The sequence below is a fragment of the Hydra viridissima genome, unplaced genomic scaffold (assembly GCF_058129835.1).
Source record: "Hydra viridissima isolate aposymbiotic clone 2 unplaced genomic scaffold, HvirCarnegie_v1 scaffold_4, whole genome shotgun sequence".
Taxonomy (NCBI): domain Eukaryota; kingdom Metazoa; phylum Cnidaria; class Hydrozoa; order Anthoathecata; family Hydridae; genus Hydra; species Hydra viridissima.
Genome location: NW_028324303.1, coordinates 2,900,217 through 2,922,723, shown reverse-complemented (window position 1 = coordinate 2,922,723; position 22,507 = coordinate 2,900,217). Strand labels below are relative to the sequence as shown.

The window sequence follows — 22,507 nt, the reverse complement described above, 5'->3', positions numbered from 1 at the left end:
AACAAGATAAAGAGAATCACAAAAAAAAAAATTAATGCCTAATCAATAATATTTTTATTTTCTATTTTCAACTAAAACTAAACAAGGAGCTTTATGAAACTAAAAATATATACATACATATATATAAAGTGCTAAAAATGCAACATTGTAGCAAAATAATTGAAATAATTTTTTTTTTTTTTTTAAAAAAAAAAAAAAAAGAACTGAAAGTCATTTCAGAAACAAGTAGTCAAACTTTCTACAAAAAAATTAAAACAAATAATCTGAAATAGAATCACTTAAAAGTAAATTATAAACTTTTTTTTCCATCTATTAGTGTTTTCAACACCAATTTAATTAAAAAACACATATCAGCTGCTTCCCTTCCAAGATTTCATCTTGAACCTTATCAGAAAACACGGCTTTATCAGCAACAAACGAAAATAATGAGCAAAAGAATGATGCTAAAGTTGCACCAATTGCACAAAAATAAGCCTCTCCAATTGTGCAAAAACCAAGTTTGAATTTGTATGCCTTATCTCCCTTCTCATAGCACTGAAGATTTACTTGGTTATTATCCCAACCGAGTGGAAAGAAAATGATTGTTATAACTAGTAGAATACCTGTATAAAGAATATATACATACTTACAATAGTAAATACTAAACTAAATGTAAATACTAACCTATAAATTTCTAATATCAAAGAAAGACATTATTATAAAATATCTAACTACATAATAACCTGCAAATGCTTGAAGAATGCCAGCAATATTCATCAAAGATTTTCGCCTTATTATTTGCTTACATGTACTAGCAACTCCAATCAATGAGGCAACAGCTAATAAAAATGTTGCCACACCTAATGCTAATACACATACTTTCCAATAAGAGGAAGATATCATTCCAAAACTGGTTGCAGATATGTAGCACCTGGTTTCCCATTCATTTAACCATTTGCCATATTTACATCTGTTAAAAAGCCCTAAAGAGTCTTGGTATTCTATAGTACGATTTAGTTCATTTACTTTAAATAATTTTCTTCCCAGAAGCCATTTAGGTGTCCCAAGAGCATATGTTGAAATCATAAATGTGCTTATAGAAGATAGAATCCAAAATAAACTTCGAAATGTAATTATCACAAACATCACCATGATTGGTGTTTTGACCCAAAGCCTAGTATATGTAAATGAAGTTAAAAATGAAAGATTTCATAAAATATAGAATGATAGAAAAATTTTCTTTCTAAAAACAAAAAGATTTTTTTTTAAACACTCACTTAGAAAAATAACATAAAAAAACTTTTTTAAAAAAAAAAACCTTTTTAATAATTCACCCACTGTAATGCAATACCACTTTTTAGGTTTTTTGTGTTTGTGAAAAAACTTTTAGTTGAAATATGGAAATATAAAAATTCACACACTAAAACAACTATAGTTGATATGATAACATGAAAAATAGTCAGCTGTAAAACAGTCAAAAGTGTTAAAGTTTAAAAACCCTTTTAAATACAAAAACTTTAAATTTAAAGAAAATTCATTTCAAAATCAAAAACATTCCTTATAACATAACTAACTTTTTTTTAACACCAGATTTATCAGTCAATAATCTAACATTATTTAACAAAAAGATACATATCTTAATGACAGACACTGAGATCTTGATAATATCTTAAAACCTAAGTTACATAGGATCTTTTAAACTTATTGTTCTCGAATATCTTAAACACTTAAAACACTTTAATACTTTTTGAAAAAAATTAAAAAATATATATATAACAATAAAATTTCATAAACAAAAAACTGATAATTTATTATTACAAATTTTTTTTATTATTATTCTTTTATGATTAATTAGTAACAATTTTCTAGTTTTTTTATGTACAATAGAAGATCAATTACATTAAGTTTTAATGGTCAACAAAAAGTAAAATAAATATTTTACTTTTTTTTTTTGAGGAAATTTTCATTTTGATTTAAAATGAACATTCAATGAAATTAAGTTTTTGTTTCTCATGCATAGTTTACTAGTGGTATGATTAATTAACAAATTAAAATGCTGATATCTTTTAAATTCTAATAGTTACTGTACTAAAAACGTTTCATTAAATGAAAAAACATGAGGAGATAGAGATAACTTATGCTAGAATTAGGTAGCTGTATTCTTTTTTTTTTAATTGTCTTATTTGTACTTTTAAGTATATCTAAAAAAATTTCATATTCTTGGAAATTAACCTTATTCTCCAATTTTATGATATAGGTTTATTGACTAATTTTTGAAGAATAGTTACGCAGCATTTCTTGGATAAAGTAATTACGATACAAACCACTTATCATCCTCCCTTCATTTCTCCTCCACAAATCTAATCCTCCTCATCAGTCAATACCTAATTTTAAAAAAGGAGAGTAATCTAAATAAGAATCAAAGATTGTTTAAAAAGATAAAATCAAGTAAGGAACGTAAGTACTAATAAATAGTTTCGGATATACAGTTTAACAAATATAGTGTATATATTTGTCAGCGTTACACACTCCTGACAACAACCCCATTTTGAATCGTGTTTATTTCTGAAATACAAAAGCCATAATCGGCTTTTTGTTCCAAGATTTGTTTGCCTTGTTTTGTCTGTTTTTTCGTCTGTTTTTAAACCACCGCTGATCACCGATGTTGTCTTGGTGATTGTTACCCACTATTATAACCTATTCTTTAACGTTTCAATTGTTGTAACAAAAAAATTTTGTAAACCCTATTTATAAAATACACTTTAATATTGGGTTCTTAACTACTATAAGTAAAGCTTTTATTATTTGCCAGTCACTAATTTTTTTATTTTCAAAAGTGTAGTATTAGTTTTAAGTATACACTTGTATCACAGCTATATATATATATATATATATATATATATATATATATATATATATATATATATATATATATATATATATATATATATATATATATAGAAAAAAGAATATAGAGAAAGAAAAGTTCCGAAAAATTGAAAATGTTTGTGGATAATAGTCATTCAGCTATCCTATTAAGAAGACTTTCTTTATTACGTGAACATGAAGAATTATGTGATGTTGAACTGAAGGTTGGTAAAAATAGTATTTGCTTATCTGCCCATAAAGTTGTTCTTGCAGCTGTAAGTGATTACTTTAAAGCCATGTTTACTACAAAAATGGAAGAGTCTTTTGTTAGAACAGTATTCTTGCATGAAACAGATGAAAAATGCGTTTCTATACTTATTGACTTTGCATATACTGGTCATATATCATTATCTTCTGTAAATGTCCAACCTTTATTAGCTACAGCCAATATGCTTGGCATATACCAAGTTGTGACTGCTTGTTGTAACTTTCTTGAGAGTCAATTGCATCCTTCGAATTGTTTGGGTTTTATAGAGTTTGCAGATATGCACAGTTTACATGAACTAAAGTCTTCATCCCTTAAATTTTCTGTTCATAATTTCCTAGATCTAATAAACTATGATGAATACCTACATACAACTGCTAATACATTAAAGCTTATAGTTTCTCATGATAGTTTAAATGTTTCATGTGAAGAAGATATATTTTACTTTCTTGAGCAATGGGTTTTATATGATAAAGACTCTAGAATGGAAAGCTTTTATGAATTATTTAATGAAATTAGGCTTGATCAACTTAACACAAATTTTTTATCGTATTTACTTTTTCATTCGTTTTTTTCAACTAAAGCTGGTTATATGTCTAAGGTAAAAATTAATATGTTTTATAACATAAAATCTAGCCCATGCCGACTTTTTTCCAGTGAGCTCTCTTTAGCTAAACCCCAAAGAAACAGCAGTGATTATATATTTCTATCTGGAGGAAAAGCTGGTCTTCTAAATAATTTAGTCTCATGCACACTTTACAATTTAAAAAAAGATACTTGGATTGACTGTAGCCCACTACCTACTGCAAGAATTGATGCTGCAGCTGTAGCAAACAATGGTAAGATTTTCTATACTTTTTGCAATAGAAAATTTTTATGGAAATTTAACTGGTTTATTGATGAAATAAGGTTTAATGTGTAACATAGCTAATGATTGTGTATTAAAGTTAAGAATTCTTAAGGTGTATGTGTTATGTTTTTGTTCATATTGTGTATTAAAAATTCAATCCATTGAAGTTTTTCAAATTTATTATATATCTTGCAATATTACCTTTAAGGTTGGGTTTATGTAATTGGAGGTCGTGTACTACATGGTTTATCCTTTATGTGTACTTCATCAATGATTAAGTATTCAATATATACACATACATGGAAACATTCATCTGAGATGACAGAAAAACGCTCTTCACATGTTGCTGTTAGCAACCGTAAGTTTTTTGTTGATCTAAAGATAAACCTTGGATATTTTACTTCAAAACTTTAGAGCTGTTATATTAAAAAAAACATTTGTGAATTTAGAAGGTTTCATTTATGTAATTGGAGGCTATGATGGACAATCATACCTAAAAGTAAGTAAAAGTTTATTATATTTATTCTATATTTAAGTATAGATGAAATAGTTTACTATATTTATTCTATATTTAAGTATAGATGAAAAAAAAAGTTTATTTAGATTTAGTATATAAAAAAATTTTTGATTGTTTAGAAAATTTGTTAAAGTTTAACATCTTTGTAGTGATTCTATTTGTAGTCTGCAGAGAGATTTAATCCTTCAACAGAAAAATGGGAGAAAATTCAAGACATGAACTACAGTAGAGGTGCTGCTGCAGCTGTTACATCAGAAGAATATATTTATGTCTTAGGAGGCCAAGGTAACATTAAACTGTCAGAAATAGTAAAATTTGACCAAAAAGCAGATAAACTTTTTTTTCTCCTAGTTTTAATTCTACAAACATTTACAGGTACTGTGCACCTATCATCTGTTGAAAGGTATAACACAAATAGTGGTCACTGGGAGTTAATACCAGCAATGAGTTGTAAGCGAATAAATTTTGGTGCTGCCCAAGTGCATGGTTACATATTTGTTGTAGGTAACTGCTGTACTATAGCTTTTTTTTATATCTGTTGCTATTTTTTTGTTTTAATAACCATTGCTTGTATTAAAATTAAATGCTGTTGTATGAAGGTGGGCATGATGGAATGAACTATTTGAGAAGTATGGAAAGATTTGACCCTATCTCCAACGAATGGATTGTTGTTTCTCCAATGTCTTCACCACGAACTGGTATCGGAGTTGCTGTACTTTATAATAAGATTTATGTTATGGGTGGACATGATGGGAGTCGTTATTTAGATACTTGTTGCAGTTATGATCCATACACTGATGAGTGGGAAGATATTCGACCAATGAATAATGCTAGATGCTATATGTCTTGCACTGACATTTGTTTAAATTTTCTTTAAAAATTAGTAAACTAGTTAGTGAGTTGTTTTTTATGGTAAAGGTCGCACTTGTATAGAACATTTCTCTTTATTTCAGATTTGTAAACAGTGGTTACAGTTTTTATAAAATATTTGTGTAATTTTTTAGTATAGGTAACTTTTAATTATTTTTTTATATGCTAAAATATATTACCATTTTAGAGTATTTCTACTGCATCATTTTCAATTTCCGGCATGATTTAGCAATTTTACACCAACTGATATCCTATATGGTTTTTGTTAATTGTATTTTTTTAATTGAATGAAGAGCGCAGTTTTATATTTGTCTTTAATTTTATGAAGTTAAAAGTCACGACAAAAAAATTTTCAGTGTTTTATTTTTAAACACCTGGGGGTGCACGACTATGTAAAATCTTAATATATTTTTGCTTATCAGTTCTTTGTATTGATTAAGTTTACGAAAATTATTGTATTTCTTATTTTGCCCGGAAAAGTTGTTTAGACACGCAAAGTGTTTCGCTTGTGCTGCGCGCTGATGGAAAATCGGAAATACAGAAAGGAGAAAGTCTTACAGAATAAGAACAGAAATGTTTTTTTAAGAAAATTCTTTCTTAAAGAGGGAAATTTATCGTGCTTTTTGACTTTTTACACATGATTTAACTTTAACAAACAGCGTTTCAAAATGTAAAGACTACACGATTTAATTTCCAAACTTTACGCTGATGTTAAAAGTGGGGTAAAAAGTATCGTGAAGGTTTAATACATTTTTTAATTTACTTTAAGTTTAATCTTTCTTTTCTTAGTCCAAAAGACGATCTCCATTGCGCCTTAATCAGTGATAAAGTTTTTAGATGTTAACTTAAAATGGTTTTCTATTATAACTTTTTAATTACTTTTGATTCTACTTTAATGCTATTTTTGTTTTAAAGAATGGTGCATTCCTGAAAAATAATCTAACCATAGTCGTCATCAGTGTTAGAAAAAAAAAGAACATGCGTCGTGAGAAAAACCATTTGAGAGCCACAGAGATATACCGATTGGTAAGGATTTGTTGACTGCAACGTTCATTACAAAATGTCATGAGCTGTTTCATTACAAGTTTTGATAACAATTTCAAACAAAAAAAGTAGCGCTTTTTTTTATTGCATTAACAGCAAAAATATTCGCTCAAAATTTTTTTCTTCAAACAACCTTTTTTTTTTCTCTTCAAGAGAATAAGAACAGGATTTCTTTTGAACCATTATAAGTTCTTACTTTTTTAGAACTGTCATAATTTCATGCTTTTACTCTGATTACACTTTTCTCATCTGTTTCAGCATTTTAAAACAAGATTCTTGCACTTGTCTTGCTCATTCAAAATAAGTCGCTTATTTCAATTTATAAAGAATTCTAACGAAACAGGCTTTTAACACTAATTGATACCACGATTGACAAAAGTCCTGAACTTGATTAAACTTAGTTGTACAAGAGAAAAGATTCTCTCACAGGATCGTCTAAGTCTCGTTTAACTTAAAAATGTCCCGAAAAAATTATTTTTCACAAGACAGTTCAAAAAATAGCGAGATTTGCGATACTAAAACTAAGAGTCTAAACTAAAAATTAATTTTTACCAATTTTCGCTAATAATATTCCATCTTTTCATAAGCATCTTTAACTGAAAAAAACTCAAGTGAAAATAAATCTCAATTCATTTTATTTTTTTATTTTAAAGATGTTTGGGTGAGCCCAAAAACTTATTTCCTTGGCTTATTTGTTATCTTGTCAACACAACGATTGTTATTTCTACTATGATTTATTTCTATTCGGTTAAATAAACCGAATAGAAATAAACCATAATAGAAACAACAGCCGTTGCTCGATTTAGTTCATGGTCATAGGTCATTTGGTTATTTTGATGGAAATTAAAATGAAATTTAGAGAGAGCCTAGGTTCATTTTGTCCACTAGTTCAAAATAATGAGAAACACTCCGAATAAAGTATTAGATAGAAAACAAAATGAAATCAAATACCAGTATTTATTTACTACCATTTGTTCAATGATTTTAGATTGACTGGAAATATATGTCCACTTGCTCTTGCATACGAAGTTCTTGAAAAATTAGCTCATTTTAAAGGGGCTTTACAGTCCTTCTTTTTTGGCGTTGCTTTGCACTCATAAAATTTCTCTATATAATATAGTTCAAGCCTCTTGTTGTCTTTTGAAACTTCATTGTTCAGCTTTTTTGTATCAACAAGTTTCACTTGTCTTTAAGTGAACATTCTCAGTTTTTTTTAATACAATAATCGCTACCTACTTTTAAAGAAATATTTTTCGTTCGTTGTAGCCGTTGTTGCTATTTTTATCCTATGAGGACGACGGCTTTATTAAAACATTGATTCAAAAGATTCAAAGTTCAACCAATAACTTTTTTTTATGACGAAAAAGTGGATTTTAGTCCTAGGCGTGACACTATAACTGTTATCGTCCTGTTCATACACTAAAGAAATATAGAAAAAAATAATTCAGTTATAAATTTAGTTTAAATTTAGTTTAGACTTTGTTGGAATAAAATTAAATTCATTTCACGGGACAAAATCACAAAGCCAAAAAATGAATTTTTCGTTTTTCTATATTTTAAAGCAAAACGATTACAACGGGACAATCACTAAGCCAAAAAAATGAATTTTTCGTTTTTCTATATTTTAAAGCAAAACGATCACAGAGAGATAGGTACTTTTAAATTGTCCCCTAAACTTGACATGAGTAACTTAAATGTGATACTACGTTTGTTTTGTTCCTTTGGTTTTAATTAGACAGTAAGAAATACACGTAATAAGCAAAGCAAAACAAAAAACATTCCGTAAACGAAATCGGTAACTGAAAATACTTAATATTAGTACGTAAAAGTTTTGTTAAATTTTTTTTTTTCATTTTATTTCTAAATATAAGTTTAAATGTATTAGTTATAATTAAAATAATTTCCATTATAATTCATGATCTTTTGCCATCTGTGTCTCGAATACCATTTTGTCTCGGATCATCCGTACGCCATGTAAATATTGGTTTATGTGAATCTTTTTTTAAAAACATTTCTAAATGTGAAATTCAATGGGTTGAATTTCAATGGTGTGAATTTCGTTGAATCATGTTTCTTTCGCTCAACTTAAACGGAAACCATTTTCCATATTTTTAACTTTTCTTAATTTATGTAAATGTCTAGAAATAGTTGATTGATGAACTGAAAGCTTTTGAGTTAATTCTATTGTCGTTTAACATGGATTTTCATCAATCACCTGTAACAAATCTTTACTTTTGGCATTTTGCGATCATTTAGAGCGTTGCTGGTTTTCTAAGTCATAGCATCCACTGTTAAACCACTGCAAACTACTTTTGACAATTTCTAACTTCTAGAGCATCAATCCCATCAACAGAATGAATTGCATTGGTAGCTTCAACAGCATTTTTTTCTTGTTGGAACTTATAAAGCATGCAATCTTTTTATAAAGCATGCAATCTTTTTATAAAGCATGCAATCTTTTAAAGTGAACTTTTTCTACTTTCATTTTTTTAGTGAGAATATTTTGAAAGTAATTATCTTAATTTAAAGAGATTAGCTATATTAAACAAGAAAGAATTCTCTTTCAAATCATGTATAAAACATAGTGATTATATTTTAATTTGCATAATTAACCGAAGATTAAGGTTTGACGGCTAAACATTTACAAACTCCTAATGATTTAAACTTTAAGACAGATTCTAATCAGTGCTGTGCCAGCATATAAAAGTCGCCATCCCTCCGATTTTTAGTGGTGCATTGGGCTCCTAGCCACTTTACCATCTTAATAAGTTTACTTTGAGATCTGCTTATCACATCGAAGTATTTCAAAATAATTTGATTGCTCTATTTCATATAATTACAGACGGTTTGAGTAAACAAGACACTGCTTTTAATCTTATTAAGACTATTACTGGCAAATTCGTTTTTTTTCTAAATACTATTCCGAAATACTATCATTTAGTTTTGATAAATTGCATTGCTTAAAACCTCATTTATGTATATGTTACTGATATATTTCATATCAATAAATAAAAATATATATGAATAAAACTGAGTATAAATGAATAAAACTGAGTTTACCATTTTTAGAAAAATATAATTTATTTATTTAGCAGGTGCGGATCCAGGAATTAGTAACTGTAACCAAGTTTTATTTTCACGGTTGAAATTTCGATAAAAGATCGATATTTTAACATTTTTTTACAGCATTTAATGATTGAATAAAACGTCAGTAACGTATAATAAGAACCGATGTGGCCATGGCAGGAATCTCTTTAGCCAAAGTCCGTAAATTACAGCAGACAAATTTATATTTTTAGGGATATTCCTCAAGCGAGAAAACCCAAAACTAACACGACTACCGTTAAATTTAAGCTACATGGCCAACTTACTTCAATCAGTCGTTAGACGAAAAATCGTTACGCAAGTCTTACAAAATATTTTAAAATTCTTTTCAATAACTTAGTTTATCCCTAAAATATTTCCATATTTAATCCCAAAAATTCTAAAAGATCTTTAACAAATATTAGACAAATATTTTCTAATAAATCAGTAGGACTTTAAACTATGGCCATTGCCACAACGGCTACCCCTTAGATCCGCGCCTGTTTAGAGTATATATTTAAAATTACTGTCAATATTATAACGCATAAACAAAACAAGAGTAGAGAATTTGTTATGCGTTTTAATCAGTGTTAAAATTAAGATGATTGCACCTTTAAAAAAAGCCGAAGATCATGGCAAAAAAAAACGACAAGAGCCGAAAATTTTTAGTCTTGTAAATAAAAAATAGTGCATATTTTTACTTTGTAAATTTGAAATTGATTGCTAGAAATTTAGGGTAGGTAGCTATTATTATAATGTATTGGTTTTTACTTCTTTATTTTTATTATGGCATTTTAACACCTTTTACAAACTTTTCACTGACAGTTGATTTTGTATTTTTCGCGCAATTCTGTTACGAATTGAGCAGCTGGTTTTCCCAGATTGTTATTGATCCGAGACGTCAACCCTTTTTTTCCAAATAAAACTTCGTAAATAGAATTACTTTATTTACAGAAGCTTTTCAAAAGTACCCTGGGTTTACCTATAACTCATAAAAATTATTACCTAAAAATAAAACTTCAAAAATATACCAAACATTTACAACCTTGTTTAAATTTGTACACACGATAATTTGATCATGTTTGTCTATCCGATAATCACAAGTGAAACAACACATTATGTGAAAATCATCATAAAAACATTTCAAATATAACCCAAGTTAGCCACGTAACCGGAAAAGATCATTTATACAAAATAAAATTGCAGTTAAATATAGAATTGTCATAATTATTCAGAAACAGACTTAATATTTTCAAGCGCTTTTTATTTAGTCACAAATATCAATAAATTTATAATAAATAACTAAAAAAAAAAAGTTAGAAAAAGTTAGAAAATTTATATTAATAAATTCTATTGAAAATAATTTATATTTGACAAAAAAAAAAAAAAAAAAAAAATGCTTTAAACGAATTTTAAAAGAGCCACTACAATCGAATGATAGTCTGCCATCAAACTTCGCAAGGATTCTTTATTCCATACCTGCCTTTAAGAATTTCTCAAGACCTTCGTGAAGAAACTTTAAGTAAACATCTCCTATTGGATTACTAAAGATAAAAAGCTAAAACTTCGCAAAAAAGTTTGTAATCTTTCTAAGAAAACTATTAAATGAATCAACATATTTCGAGTTTTCTATTGCCAATAATAACAGTGATAAGGAAATTTATAAAGCACTAAATTATTTTTTATTGATTTATTTAATAAAAGTTAACTTAGAACACCAGTCAGCAAAGTTGAACTCCCCGAATAAAAGCGCATTTTCGACCAGATTGGCGGCACTATAACATCAAAAAAATGGACGTTTTGGTTAAATCATCCACCCTTGTCCAAAGTTTGATTAAATCATCCACAGCAAGTCCAAATGACTTGCTGAATCAAAATATGGCATCCGGTTTTTTCAACTATGCACCTTTTTCTCAGGAAAAGCATTTAAAATTACTCCCTTATAACTAATTAGAACCTGCTGCTAATCACTTTTTTATAAATATTTAAACAAATAATAGAGCTAATTTTGAAAAATTAATATTATATTTTTATTGAATATTTGGGATTCTTAAAAGTCCAAATGTTCGAATAAGAAAATTTTTCCTATTGTGTTAAAAAAACCAGAGGGGACGTGGTTTTAATGTCACAGTACCACAAACATGAACGAAATGCACTTTTTTTCGAACTTTGAAGACCTTTTTTTGAAAAATTGGTGAGTGATGGAGCAATTTGACTTTAAGATTTCTTCAGCATCCTCGAATGAACAAAAATCAACATAAGAAATAGGAGGATATCAATGACGACCAGTATAATTGAAGTTATCAACAAATTAACTCATAAACGCACATAAAAAAAAATCTTTAATTAAATAAAATGACATTTTGGTTCGGAAAAATATTATTTTAAAGACCTTCCAGAAATTAAAAAAGGTTGTTAATCGTCGTAATACGTTTTTAACGAGTATTTCAAGGATTTAAGTTTTTAAATATTTTTACTTTTTATTGTGTTAAAAATTTTATATGTAGGTAGCTCATTCTATATTTGGAAAATTACCTTTGAAAAAATTCAAATCTCGCCATATCTAAAAGATCATTTGCATTTACACTGTGAATGATTGATCCATTTGGAGACATGATAATTGATTGAACCGGAAATCTTGGAAAAAAAGAACAGGAAACTTAATTTAAAATAAAAAAACTTCATAAAAAAACTAGAGAAAGACGACTTACAAAGTTTTTGCAAACGCAGTAATTAAAGATTAAAATTACGTGCATTTGTAAAAATAAAACGAACGCAACAAAAAAATGTTATTAACTTAATTATGAAAATAAAATTCCGACATCATTAATTCAATGTAGTTTTGTCATAAGGTTCGTTATAATTGCTGTAAATCCATTAAACTTTTTCAATCCTTCCTTGTAAAGTTGACATAAAATTTAGTAACTGAGGCAACTCTTATGATAGCTACTATCGAGAATTTTTCTATAAACCTATTTGTTAGTAACCTACAATTATAGAATATTATACACATACATTAGAACAGTTTAATTTTTATTAAGATTGTCATAAGAATATTTTGAATTTTAAAGTCCGAAGAATTTGTAAAAACTATGTAAAAAATCCCAAACTAGTTTGTACATGATTCTTCTCGCAACAATCGCAATTTTTCATTTGGCTGCCTAGGATTAGTTACTGTGGTATCGTCTCAGTTGTTTTCTGGGTATGATCCTAACACGCACCTCTGTTACTGAGAACTGAGACTGAGAGGTCCTTTGAGGAGCAATTGCTCCTTAGTTGGAGCCTTCATTATCTTCCTCTTCCTCCGAATCCGTGACCTCAGTGTTCCCTTTACCTTCCATTTTATTAACTGGAAAGAAATAGCTTCCATTCTTCCGGATGCTTGTGCTGAAGGTGGTATCTGTGCTTGAAGTGATGCTCTTAACCACTCCAAGGGTGATTTTCCTGTCCTCAACCTCACAACTCTTGCACTTAGCTTTGACCTGACCACCCTTGTTGACCTTACCAAACAATTGCTATATAGGGGGAACTTGACATGTCGATAACACCAGGACTGCAGAATGTTTGTATTATTGAGTTTAGAATAAATTTTAAGAGCGGTTAAAATTTTGTTGCCGACCAGTTTGGAGGCTGGGCACTACCATTTTTCGGATTTAAAAAAAATATATATAAATGCATTTTATTTGATAACATAAAATTTTGGTAACATCTAATTTGATAACATAAAATTTAACTGACAAATATTATACGTTTACGAATCGTAAATAACGTGAAATAAATTTTATTATCAATATTTCAGTAAATTCAATATATTCAACAATACAAATAGAAATATCTGTGAAAATATGACTTTAAAAATTTACAAGAACTAGTACGTGGAACACAATTTTGTAAACAAAGAAAATTATATAAAAAACACTATTCATAAAAATCATCTCTATATCGTTAATTGTAAACTTTAATGCAAATTATTAACGGAATTTTTGTAACTGACATACCGTGGTGTAAACTATGCTGTAAAGAAAGTCCTAAAGTAACAAATGGTAAATTTTGTATATTGTATAAAACAAATATTTACTTATACTTTGTTACTTTTAAATTATAACTACATATCTTGTTAAGATAACAAAATTATTTTTCCCAAAACATATGTTTTTCAAAATTTCTCATTTGTTACATAAGACTTTCTCACAGCATAGGACTTTGTTTGGTGACACCACGGTAAGGTGACATACATAACGATTAAATTTTACAAATATTTCCGTTACTTAGAATAAGATCGTAAATTACGAACCAAAATAATGACGTTTTTTTTCCGAAGTGTCTTCGTAGAGCGCAATGCGCTCTACATAGCCATAAGCTGCTCAGAGCGCAATATTGTACATGCATGCGCAATTATTTCATTATAACAGTGCGATTTATATTTCACAATAAAGCTGGTTAGATAGGCGGTTAGGGTTAGGGTTAGGGTTAGGGTAAGGGATAGGGATAGGGATAGGGTTAACATCAACAAGATTTTAAAAAAAAAAAAATTTAGCGCATGCGTACAAAGTATTGCGCTCCGAGTAGCATATGGCTGCATAGAGCGCATTGCGCTTCAAGTAGCAACGGGCTTTTTTTTTTTTTTTACTAAAAATGCAATTAATTCAATCGATTTTCCGAAAATTAAAATTTTCCTCGTTCGCGATTAAACTGACGCAATTTCGTTTAATCGCGAACGTAACTCTCTTCTCTTCAAAAAGAAAAAGAAGAAGAAAAAAAAAAGTTAAAATAAATAATTTAATAATTTAATAAAAATACTTATAATTGTCCAACGCATTTTTTGCATTTCTACTGATATCCGATTGTAGATCATGCTTAATAAGCTCCTATAAAGCAGAAAGTTTATATCAGTTTTAAATTCTGAACTTATATACAAAAAGGGATCTGTTCGACTATTCACGTGGTATTAATTTGTTAACAGATAGAAACCATTCTTGCTAGTAACTACATCACAGACTTATTTTATTTCTCTTCAGCATAAACATTCATTAAATCTTTAAATTTATACCTCCATATCAGCGACCAGCGACCAGCAGCTAACAAACCGATCAGTTAGTAGTTGCATTACAGGCGGGCTCTCTAATGCACTTTCTCTGAGAGTCCGCCCGGAACCTTATTAAAAATATAGATAAAAATATAAAGACATAAAAAAAAAAAGAAGCGGTAAGCAGCATTTATAGCCAGATGGATTTATTTTAGTAAAGATCTTTACCTCAGCAAGACTGATCATCAAGAGATCCCCAAAGTATGATGAGATGGATGAGTTTTTCTTCTTCTTCAGCTTTTATAAACGTCTCATTAAATGGAATATAAGGAACCTTAAAAACGAAAAAGCAATATAAAAAAGTGTAAATTAGAGAGAATTTTTTTTTAAATTAAAAGAAAAATATAAAGTTGACCAATGACTGAAAAGGAAATTTTTTTCGTGAATAACAACTGCAAAAGAATTTTATTTCATCTGAGGAAACACCACCTTTCATTAAATATTCAAAACATGCCGCAGTATTTGAAGACTTCTAAAAATACTTCATTTCACCCCACTTCATTTTGTAATACAAAATACTTTTTGTTTAAGAGGATCTCATTAAGTTCTTTTTTGTTTATGTTTTTTATTCTTTAATGAAACTACACAATCTAAATTCTTTCACCAAACAAACATTAACATCTAACAACATCAGTCTTTTTTGAATGATGTCATTTTTGTAATAATATTACTTTCTATACTTGTTTTCTTAAACTTGCCAGCAATGTATTACTTGGTTTTTCGACTTCATATTCATGGAGAACCGGGTCAATTGGATCTGAAGTTAGTGTTGGAATGTCTAATTCACATTCACTTTTTTCTTCATTTTCAATATCAACATGGCCTAGACTTTTTGATGACTGAGCAGTTGATTGACTAGCAAACATTTTTGAAATGTTTTGCTCTTCTACGGATGTCCAATTTTAATTTTAAAATTACAGCCTTTCTCACTTAATTTCAAGAAACAGAAAAAGAAAAAATTCTGAAAACATATAATGATACTTTACGATCACTTTTGCATTAAAACAAGCAATTGTACAACATAACTGCAAATAGTGATAAATAAAGTTTCTCTGATAACAGTAAATTCAAGTAATTTATTTGCACCACCTTGAATGACAGTGTTTTCAAGTCAGTATTTTTTAGTCCAAAAGAATTTCAGAGTAAAAAAAGTATAAAAACAACAAGTTTCATCAGTCATCACATCTGATGAATATATTGCTAGTTTAAAGGAGAACAAAAGGGCTAAAGAAGAATTAGAAAGACAGAGAATTGAGAAAAAGCAAGAAAAAGAGAGAAAAAAAGCTGAGAAAGAGTCTGAGAAACAGCAAACAAAGTAAATTTAGCAAGAAAATTTGAAAGAAAAACAAGAAAAAGCTGCTAATAAGTATAAAACTAATAAAATTAAACCAAGAATAATGCAAAAGAATTCTAATTCTAAAAATTTATGTATTTAGTGCATTAGTCATTTTAACATTCAATAAATATACAATACTAAGCATTAGGACTTTCTTTTATTTTACACAAAATTATAGTACTATGTTTTTGTTATCACCTCAACCTGCAATGCAGCTTAAAATAAGACTTTTTTTGAATGAATTCATGCTTAAATTAGGGTAAAACTGAAAATTTATTGATTATTCTACAATATTATTCAAAAAAAAAAAAATTTGAATTCATTATTTATTAGTAAAAAATTGCTCTAGTAAATTGAGATGTCGAAAACTAGGAAAAATGTTCTACATATTGATTACTGTCTGAGATTGTTAGTGCTTTCTATACCTGTGCCCTTATTTTTGAATTGATGCTAATATGTTTATTTGCCTCTTTGTGGTACAATCATACTAAATTTAGCCCTTAATAATTTACTCAGTTCCTGTGTTGATTTTTAAAACGATGAAACATAAAATTTAGTGTATTTATATATTGATATTTAGTTTTGGTTTTCTGGAATACCTGTGTAACTGATTATAAATTACTAACCAATAAATTTCTACTTCATGATATAGTATTTTAAATAATAAGTTTCTTTTAGTATAAAAATTGTAAAACCAAAGAAATTACTTCTTTAAAAGGATAAAACTGTCTTTCTAGAGTCTTGAACATTTTGCCAGGATCAATTTCTTCCAGCCATTTAATATCATTTGGCAGATTACTTGACACATTAAAATGATTGGGAAGAGACGAAGGTTGAGTTGAAGAGATTTCCATTTTCTCTATGTATCCTAAGATTATGATAAACTAGTAGTTAAATTTGTTTTAATAAATTATGATAAACTAGTAATTAATTTTTTGTTTAATTATGATATACTAGTAATTAACTTTTTGTTTAATAAAATTGAAAGAAAAGTTTAGTCAACCTGTTAGAAGTAAAAAAAAAAATCATCAAGATGATAAAAACAAAGAACAAGTTAAAAAATATATCATTTCCATATTTTATATCGTATAACAAATATCACAAATATTGTAAATTTATTTTTTAAAGGTACCTATATCCACTTCTCCAGCACTTTCTTCCATATCTAAAAATGAAATAGGAATTTAAATAGATTTGCTTTAGTAAAAATTATATGGTTAGGAAGATAAATAATTAAATTGTGAAACTTAAAACATGAAATCTAGAAAGCTAATTTTAGATGCTTAAGTGTTAAAAAAATTTTCTCATACACTTTTTAAAGCTAGAGTAAATGGAGAGAAAAACTTGTATAACCTAAATTAAGGTTTAAATTCTTAAGAGCCAAATATTATTTTGGGGTATACCATTACTGTTCTTTATATTAGAATGTTAAAAAGTATTTACATATCATACACTGCAGGATGCAGCAGCAATTTGTGAACTTCTTAGAACATTTTTCAAAAATTTTAAAGCGCAAAAAATTATATTCATGGAAAATTAACAAAAGAAAAGTTGAAGATAAATGCTTTTCCTACCATAACATTCTATTAAGTCTCCTTTTTTTGATCACTGCCTCAAGCCTACAACAGGAGTAACAGGTGCTGATTATACAGTCCCTTGACATTGAGTTCCAAGCAAAAATAATGGATAACTTTAGTATCTTGACACTTAAGTGGGTCTTTTTGAAAGGTTTATTCTCAACTACACTTCACACACCATAGGCCAGAGAATTCAGGTCAGGGCTGGATGGTAGCCAAAAGTCATTGGGCCAGATATTGGCTTATTTGTCCTGATACTATTATTTGGTATTTTCTGGATCTATGACAGGGTGCATTGTCCTGTTGAAATATGTAATTGACTTCTGGGAATGTCTTCTTCAGCCATGACATCACATAAACTTTTAGTAAACTGATATACGCATCAGTAGTAACTTTTTTTTTTCTCTTTAATGTAAATTGGTGGACATTTCTCTCAATTAGAAGCGATGATTCATAGCATCATGATGGACTGAGGGTGCTTGGTATGACACACATGTGGTGCTCTGTCAATCTTCTGCACAATTATTCTGTCATTTTGCCTATTGATCACACAGTCAATACTTAAAAGTTCATCTGAGAAACTTTTGCCTGTTAACAAAGCATGGCTTTTCAAGTGATTCAGAAGCTTCTATATCACTTCGATTTCAAAGTTTTTAGCCTTTCTATCAAAAGTTGGCATGTAGATTAGACTACACTGACTTTTTCAAGTGTTTTTAGAGTTCTTCTGACTGTCCTATATTCAACATTAAACAGTTTTGCTGTCTTTCTGATGGACATAGTAGGATACTTTTTAACACATTTTTTAATCTTTTCAGTGAACTTTTTATCAACTTTTTTATTTACTGGAGAGGGTATTTAACTCTCTCAGCACTGTCATGTGTTTTCACTTTGTTATAATATTGTTTTAAACACTTAAGAAATACAAATCATTTCACTTGCAGGGGAATCAATGTAAATCAAATTTAAAACTTTAGTTCTTTTGGCTCCCATTTTAAAACTATTAACTAAAATGTTTTTATTTCCATTTTTATTTAAACCTAAGATGTTTGTTGAACATTAATCAACAAAAACAAGCAGTGGAGACTTTATTTACATTACAAAGCCTAGCCAAAAATTAGTCCACATATTACTGCCACACCCTGTACAACTAAGAGTTCATATTTTCAAATAAGTGAGGAAGTAAATAATTTTAATAAAATCAATAAATCAAAAAAAAAAACATCATACTGACCAGCCCTTCTTCCAGAACTGTCTTCATTTAACTTACTTATCCATTCCATATCTTAAAAATATAGAAATATACTATAAATAGACTATCATTTTAACTTAAGGAGTGCTCAAGATTTAAGAATAAAAAGAAAATAGTTCTGCAACATTTTACAATATCACTACTCTACTCTAAATACAGAGTTTGAGGTCTTTATTTTAGATATGAGTGGCAAATGTTTTAATTGTAATAACCAAGTTTTATTAACTAATTACCAACATTCAACTTGTGATGATTTGGTACATGCATGTTAAATGATTCAATGTGTGAGCCATCTTTTTTTATAATTACATTGCCAACAAAAGCAGCTGGTGTAAACCAAAAGGGTAATTGAGGCTCATTATTAAGCTGAAACTCACAATGCAACCTGTAAACAAAAACATCAAATTAAAGATTTACTTGCTGAATACTTTATTTCAGAACACATTTACTAGCTGTAATTAAACAGCTTCTATCAAAATAAATTAACCTGAAACAGCAGTGAATTATTATTCTTAGTATTTATGGTTGCATGCACACGAATGACGCATATAATTATGATATAATCATGAATGACGCACCTGAATGAAACATCTATGTAATTTTCTCCAAGAGCACGAACAGCAGCAACAGCTCCAAATGGTGGAAAGCGGGTTCGTAAAAAGGGTTGGGGGTGTAACATGCTGAGTAAATTAAAAAACAACTTCTCTGCAGAAGTAGAAGGTTCCATAGGTAAATAATGATAACTTTGTAAATGGAGGACTAGATGACAAAATTAAAATATTTACTAATAAAGAAAAGAAAGTCTTTTCAGAATATAGAATATTCCAATTAATATTCCTTCCAAATTGTCTTTACTTTTTTAAATGTTAAAACTTCAGTATTATTTAATTTACAATATTTACAAGGAAACTTCAACTTTGTAAAAAGATCTTATCAAATGTAAATAAGATGTATTATATGTAAACAAAGTGTATCTTGTCAAATGTAAATAAAATATACCATAAATATATTTTTTTCAATAACATATGGCACTAATTTTCAATATTCCGTTTTCCATGTATTTTTTCAATAATGAGCATGTAAAGTAACTTTGTTCTTCTTCCCTGTTCACTTTTTGTATAAATTTTATTTATGATCACAAATTAAAACTTATTAATAAACTTTATTTTTTGGAATTAAATGTTTATAGCTAAATTATACTTTAATACTAACAATATTATTTAAGAATTCTTAATAAATTTTTAAATTATAACTACACAGTGTTTCTCAAGGACTCTTTTTAACTATTTTAGAACTTTTATTTATATTCTAGACTCTGTTTGAAAATATTACAAACATATAATGCTTGTAGATCACACCAGTCTTCATTATTTCACTTGTTAAAAATGCAATAATTTTTTAAATATAGATAATTGATTTTCTGCTTTTTGCATAAAATCATTGGAGAACTTCAAAACCAAAAAAGGTAACTGAATAATTAATTTATATTCTATTATGCATTTTATAAAATTTATAAATAAAACTCTAAATAATCTTTAACAATTATGGCAAAATATAAATATAATTTTAAAACATTCTTTAAAGAGGAAACAGTTTTAAGGCAAAAAATTTTACAATTAAGACTTGCGACCAATATTTCTACAATGTATTAAGTTACCAGTTTGCCCCATGGCAATTGGCATTAATTCCCACACTGTTCCAACTTGAAGTGATTTTGGAATAAAAATACCTCTAAATTTCTGAACAGAGAAGTTTGCAGATTTCAAATTTGGAGAATTCCATTCCATTAGTGATTTGAAGGTAAACAATGTATCTGCATCTTTGTAAAACTGTAAAAAAGCTTAAAAAAGTTAATAAAAAAAAAAAAAAAAGGTAATAAATAAAAAAAGTTGATTACACCTTCTTTTATGTAAGAAATTTAAGCAATTAGTCTCAGGTTTTTGAAAATTTATTCAGATGTTTTAATCAGATTTTGAAGTTTACTTGTTATAAACTTAAATCTGACAACTGGCCAAGCAACTTAACACTAACTCTGTTTATTTTGATTTCACAGGTGATAAATAAAAAAATGCTCTAAAAAGATAAACATGAAGTTAAAGTTTCAGTAATAAAAGTCTCCAAGAGAAATTAACGCTTGGAATATCATTTTAGGGACCAATGGGCTGATTTTATAATGCATAAAGTAGCAACAAATTTAAAATCTTCTGATTATAAATAAAAATATCAATCAAAAACAAAATTTATCAGTTCATCTGAAATACAAAAATCATGAAGGAGAAAATATCATTTCTGTTTCATATGAATTATAAGCACAGTTCTTTTGTAAACTGGTTTCTTATACTTAAAAAAAGGTGTATATCTATGTAGATGAATTTGTTGTTATAAAGTTATTACTATTTTATCTTTGTATTGCATTTTTAACTAAAGTATTATGAGTTTGAAACAAAATAATTGCTAACAAGCCTTTTGTTGTTAAAACTTTAAAAGATCATTGATTACCTGAACAGATTCATCTTTAAATTTTCTCATTGTCTCTAGCTGAATAGGAAGTAGACTAGCTTGAAGGTTAAGAATTTCCTCACCATCTTCAATAGCCTGTGCCAAGTATTTCTTAAGACTTTTTTGAGCAGCCTATAAAATATTATTTAAGCATATATTGTTTAAATATATATTAAAGTATATTAATTGATAAATAATTGTTATTTAAATATATATTTTAAACTTTATTCCTAAACTCTCAGAAATTAGTTACAGTAATCTGTAACAACAACATGTAAGTGTATATAGAGAGAGTTATTAAAATGAAACTTACAACTCTTTGTTTAAATTTTAACAACTCCAAATCATAAAATGCATTTTGAAACTCAAACTTTGATAATACATTGTTTCCATCTTTGTCAAAGTTTTCAAAAGTTTTCACAACAATAGGATCAATTAAGTTATTCAAGTGCATATAACTTTCAATAACTTCCAAACCTCCTTTATAGTAAAACATGGCAATTAGCCCCATGCTAATTGGAATAATAAAAAAAATCAGGAACTTAAAACAATTTTTCAAGCAACTTCCTTTCTTAGAAGAGGAATCTTCTTCATTACTGCTTCTAAGCTTCTTCATCATTAGTTCATTACCATTTAATATCAAATTACCATTTCTTGACTTGATATATTACCAATTATACCTCAATTACTACTATAATCTACATGGAGATTTACGTATCCACAGTAAATACTTTACTATGAATGCATGTATCAGAATAGTGTTAGATGAACATTTTTACACCATAATAAAGACAAAATCTTTTGCGCCTTGTTAACGTTTTCTACTTTCGTTAACTGTAAATTTCTTTCGTCATTAAATCCGGTATAACCAATATTCTGATTAACACAAAGAAATACCTAATTTAGTTATTGATCTCGTGGCTAAAGTCACAACATGCAAATAACAATTCTCAATTATGATTATTTCATTTCAGAAACGGTTACTATAGTGATGAAAGTTTTTTTCCGGAATTAGTATATGGAACACATGATATACGAAAATCACTGTAAATACGTGCCCGAAATACGGGGCATGCTTTTATAAAAAAAAGCAGCATTAAAATACTAGCCAAAAAAATGCCTTGTATCTTGTTGCCGTGACTTTACAGTGTTTTGAAATAATTTGTATGAGAGTATGCCGTGTTTTTTGTGCTTTATTAACAGGATTTTCGTCTGCCTCTAATAACATTCTATTGGTGGGCATTTCTGTTGTATATTTGGTCGGAGGGTTTCATAAATTTTGT

General features: G+C 28.1%; 2 protein-coding genes and 1 pseudogene across 8 annotated transcripts; 1 reads left to right on the top strand and 2 right to left on the bottom strand.

Annotated features, from left to right (window-relative positions):
* Nucleotides 1–45: 45 nt before the first annotated feature.
* On the bottom strand, nucleotides 46–2,561 carry LOC145183385 (LHFPL tetraspan subfamily member 2 protein-like). Of its 5 annotated transcripts, none has more exons than XM_090084842.1 (4): nucleotides 2,467–2,561; nucleotides 2,212–2,363; nucleotides 723–1,153; nucleotides 194–602 (listed from the first exon to the last, which is right to left on the bottom strand). In XM_090084842.1, the coding sequence occupies exons 3-4, from the start codon at nucleotides 1,129–1,131 to the stop codon at nucleotides 337–339; spliced, it is 675 nt and encodes a 224-aa protein (XP_089940968.1). In that variant the 5' UTR covers nucleotides 1,132–1,153; nucleotides 2,212–2,363; nucleotides 2,467–2,561; the 3' UTR covers nucleotides 194–336. The 5 variants fall into 5 exon arrangements, with proteins under 5 accessions (XP_089940967.1, XP_089940968.1, XP_089940969.1 ...); XM_090084843.1 differs by having other exon boundaries at nucleotides 2,304–2,363; nucleotides 2,467–2,543; XM_090084841.1 differs by lacking the exons at nucleotides 2,212–2,363; nucleotides 2,467–2,561 and adding an exon at nucleotides 1,298–1,640 and having other exon boundaries at nucleotides 46–602.
* Nucleotides 2,562–2,927: 366 nt separating this feature from the next.
* On the top strand, nucleotides 2,928–5,846 carry LOC145182511 (kelch-like protein 28). Of its 2 annotated transcripts, XM_080057666.2 has the most exons (6): nucleotides 2,928–3,951; nucleotides 4,171–4,320; nucleotides 4,412–4,461; nucleotides 4,644–4,764; nucleotides 4,855–4,983; nucleotides 5,079–5,846. In XM_080057666.2, exons 1-6 carry the CDS (start codon nucleotides 2,982–2,984, stop codon nucleotides 5,354–5,356), a joined length of 1,698 nt encoding a protein of 565 aa, XP_079913792.2. In that variant the 5' UTR covers nucleotides 2,928–2,981; the 3' UTR covers nucleotides 5,357–5,846. The 2 variants fall into 2 exon arrangements, with proteins under 2 accessions (XP_079913792.2, XP_089940961.1); XM_090084835.1 differs by lacking the exons at nucleotides 4,855–4,983; nucleotides 5,079–5,846 and having other exon boundaries at nucleotides 4,629–4,741.
* Nucleotides 5,847–10,825: 4,979 nt separating this feature from the next.
* LOC145182512 (selenoprotein N-like) lies at nucleotides 10,826–22,064 on the bottom strand (annotated as a pseudogene). The gene is made up of 13 exons (XR_016451711.1): nucleotides 21,538–22,064; nucleotides 21,225–21,356; nucleotides 20,383–20,554; nucleotides 19,304–19,484; nucleotides 18,959–19,110; nucleotides 18,708–18,758; nucleotides 17,032–17,064; nucleotides 16,607–16,767; nucleotides 14,732–14,837; nucleotides 14,528–14,631; nucleotides 14,278–14,345; nucleotides 12,013–12,114; nucleotides 10,826–11,021 (listed from the first exon to the last, which is right to left on the bottom strand). The product of XR_016451711.1 is annotated as a selenoprotein N-like (transcript).
* Nucleotides 22,065–22,507: the final 443 nt, after the last annotated feature.

Coding starts and splice junctions, on each gene's coding strand:
- LOC145183385 (XM_090084842.1), bottom strand. CDS start 1,131: ATGGTGATGTTTGTGATAATTACATTTCGAAGTTTATTTTGGATTCTA. Junction 603..722: donor CATTCTTCAAGCATTTGCAG/GTTATTATGTAG, acceptor TTCTTTATACAG/GTATTCTACTAGTTATAACA.
- LOC145182511 (XM_080057666.2), top strand. CDS start 2,982: ATGTTTGTGGATAATAGTCATTCAGCTATCCTATTAAGAAGACTTTCT. Junction 4,321..4,411: donor ACATGTTGCTGTTAGCAACC/GTAAGTTTTTTG, acceptor TTGTGAATTTAG/AAGGTTTCATTTATGTAATT. Junction 4,984..5,078: donor TGGTTACATATTTGTTGTAG/GTAACTGCTGTA, acceptor TGTTGTATGAAG/GTGGGCATGATGGAATGAAC.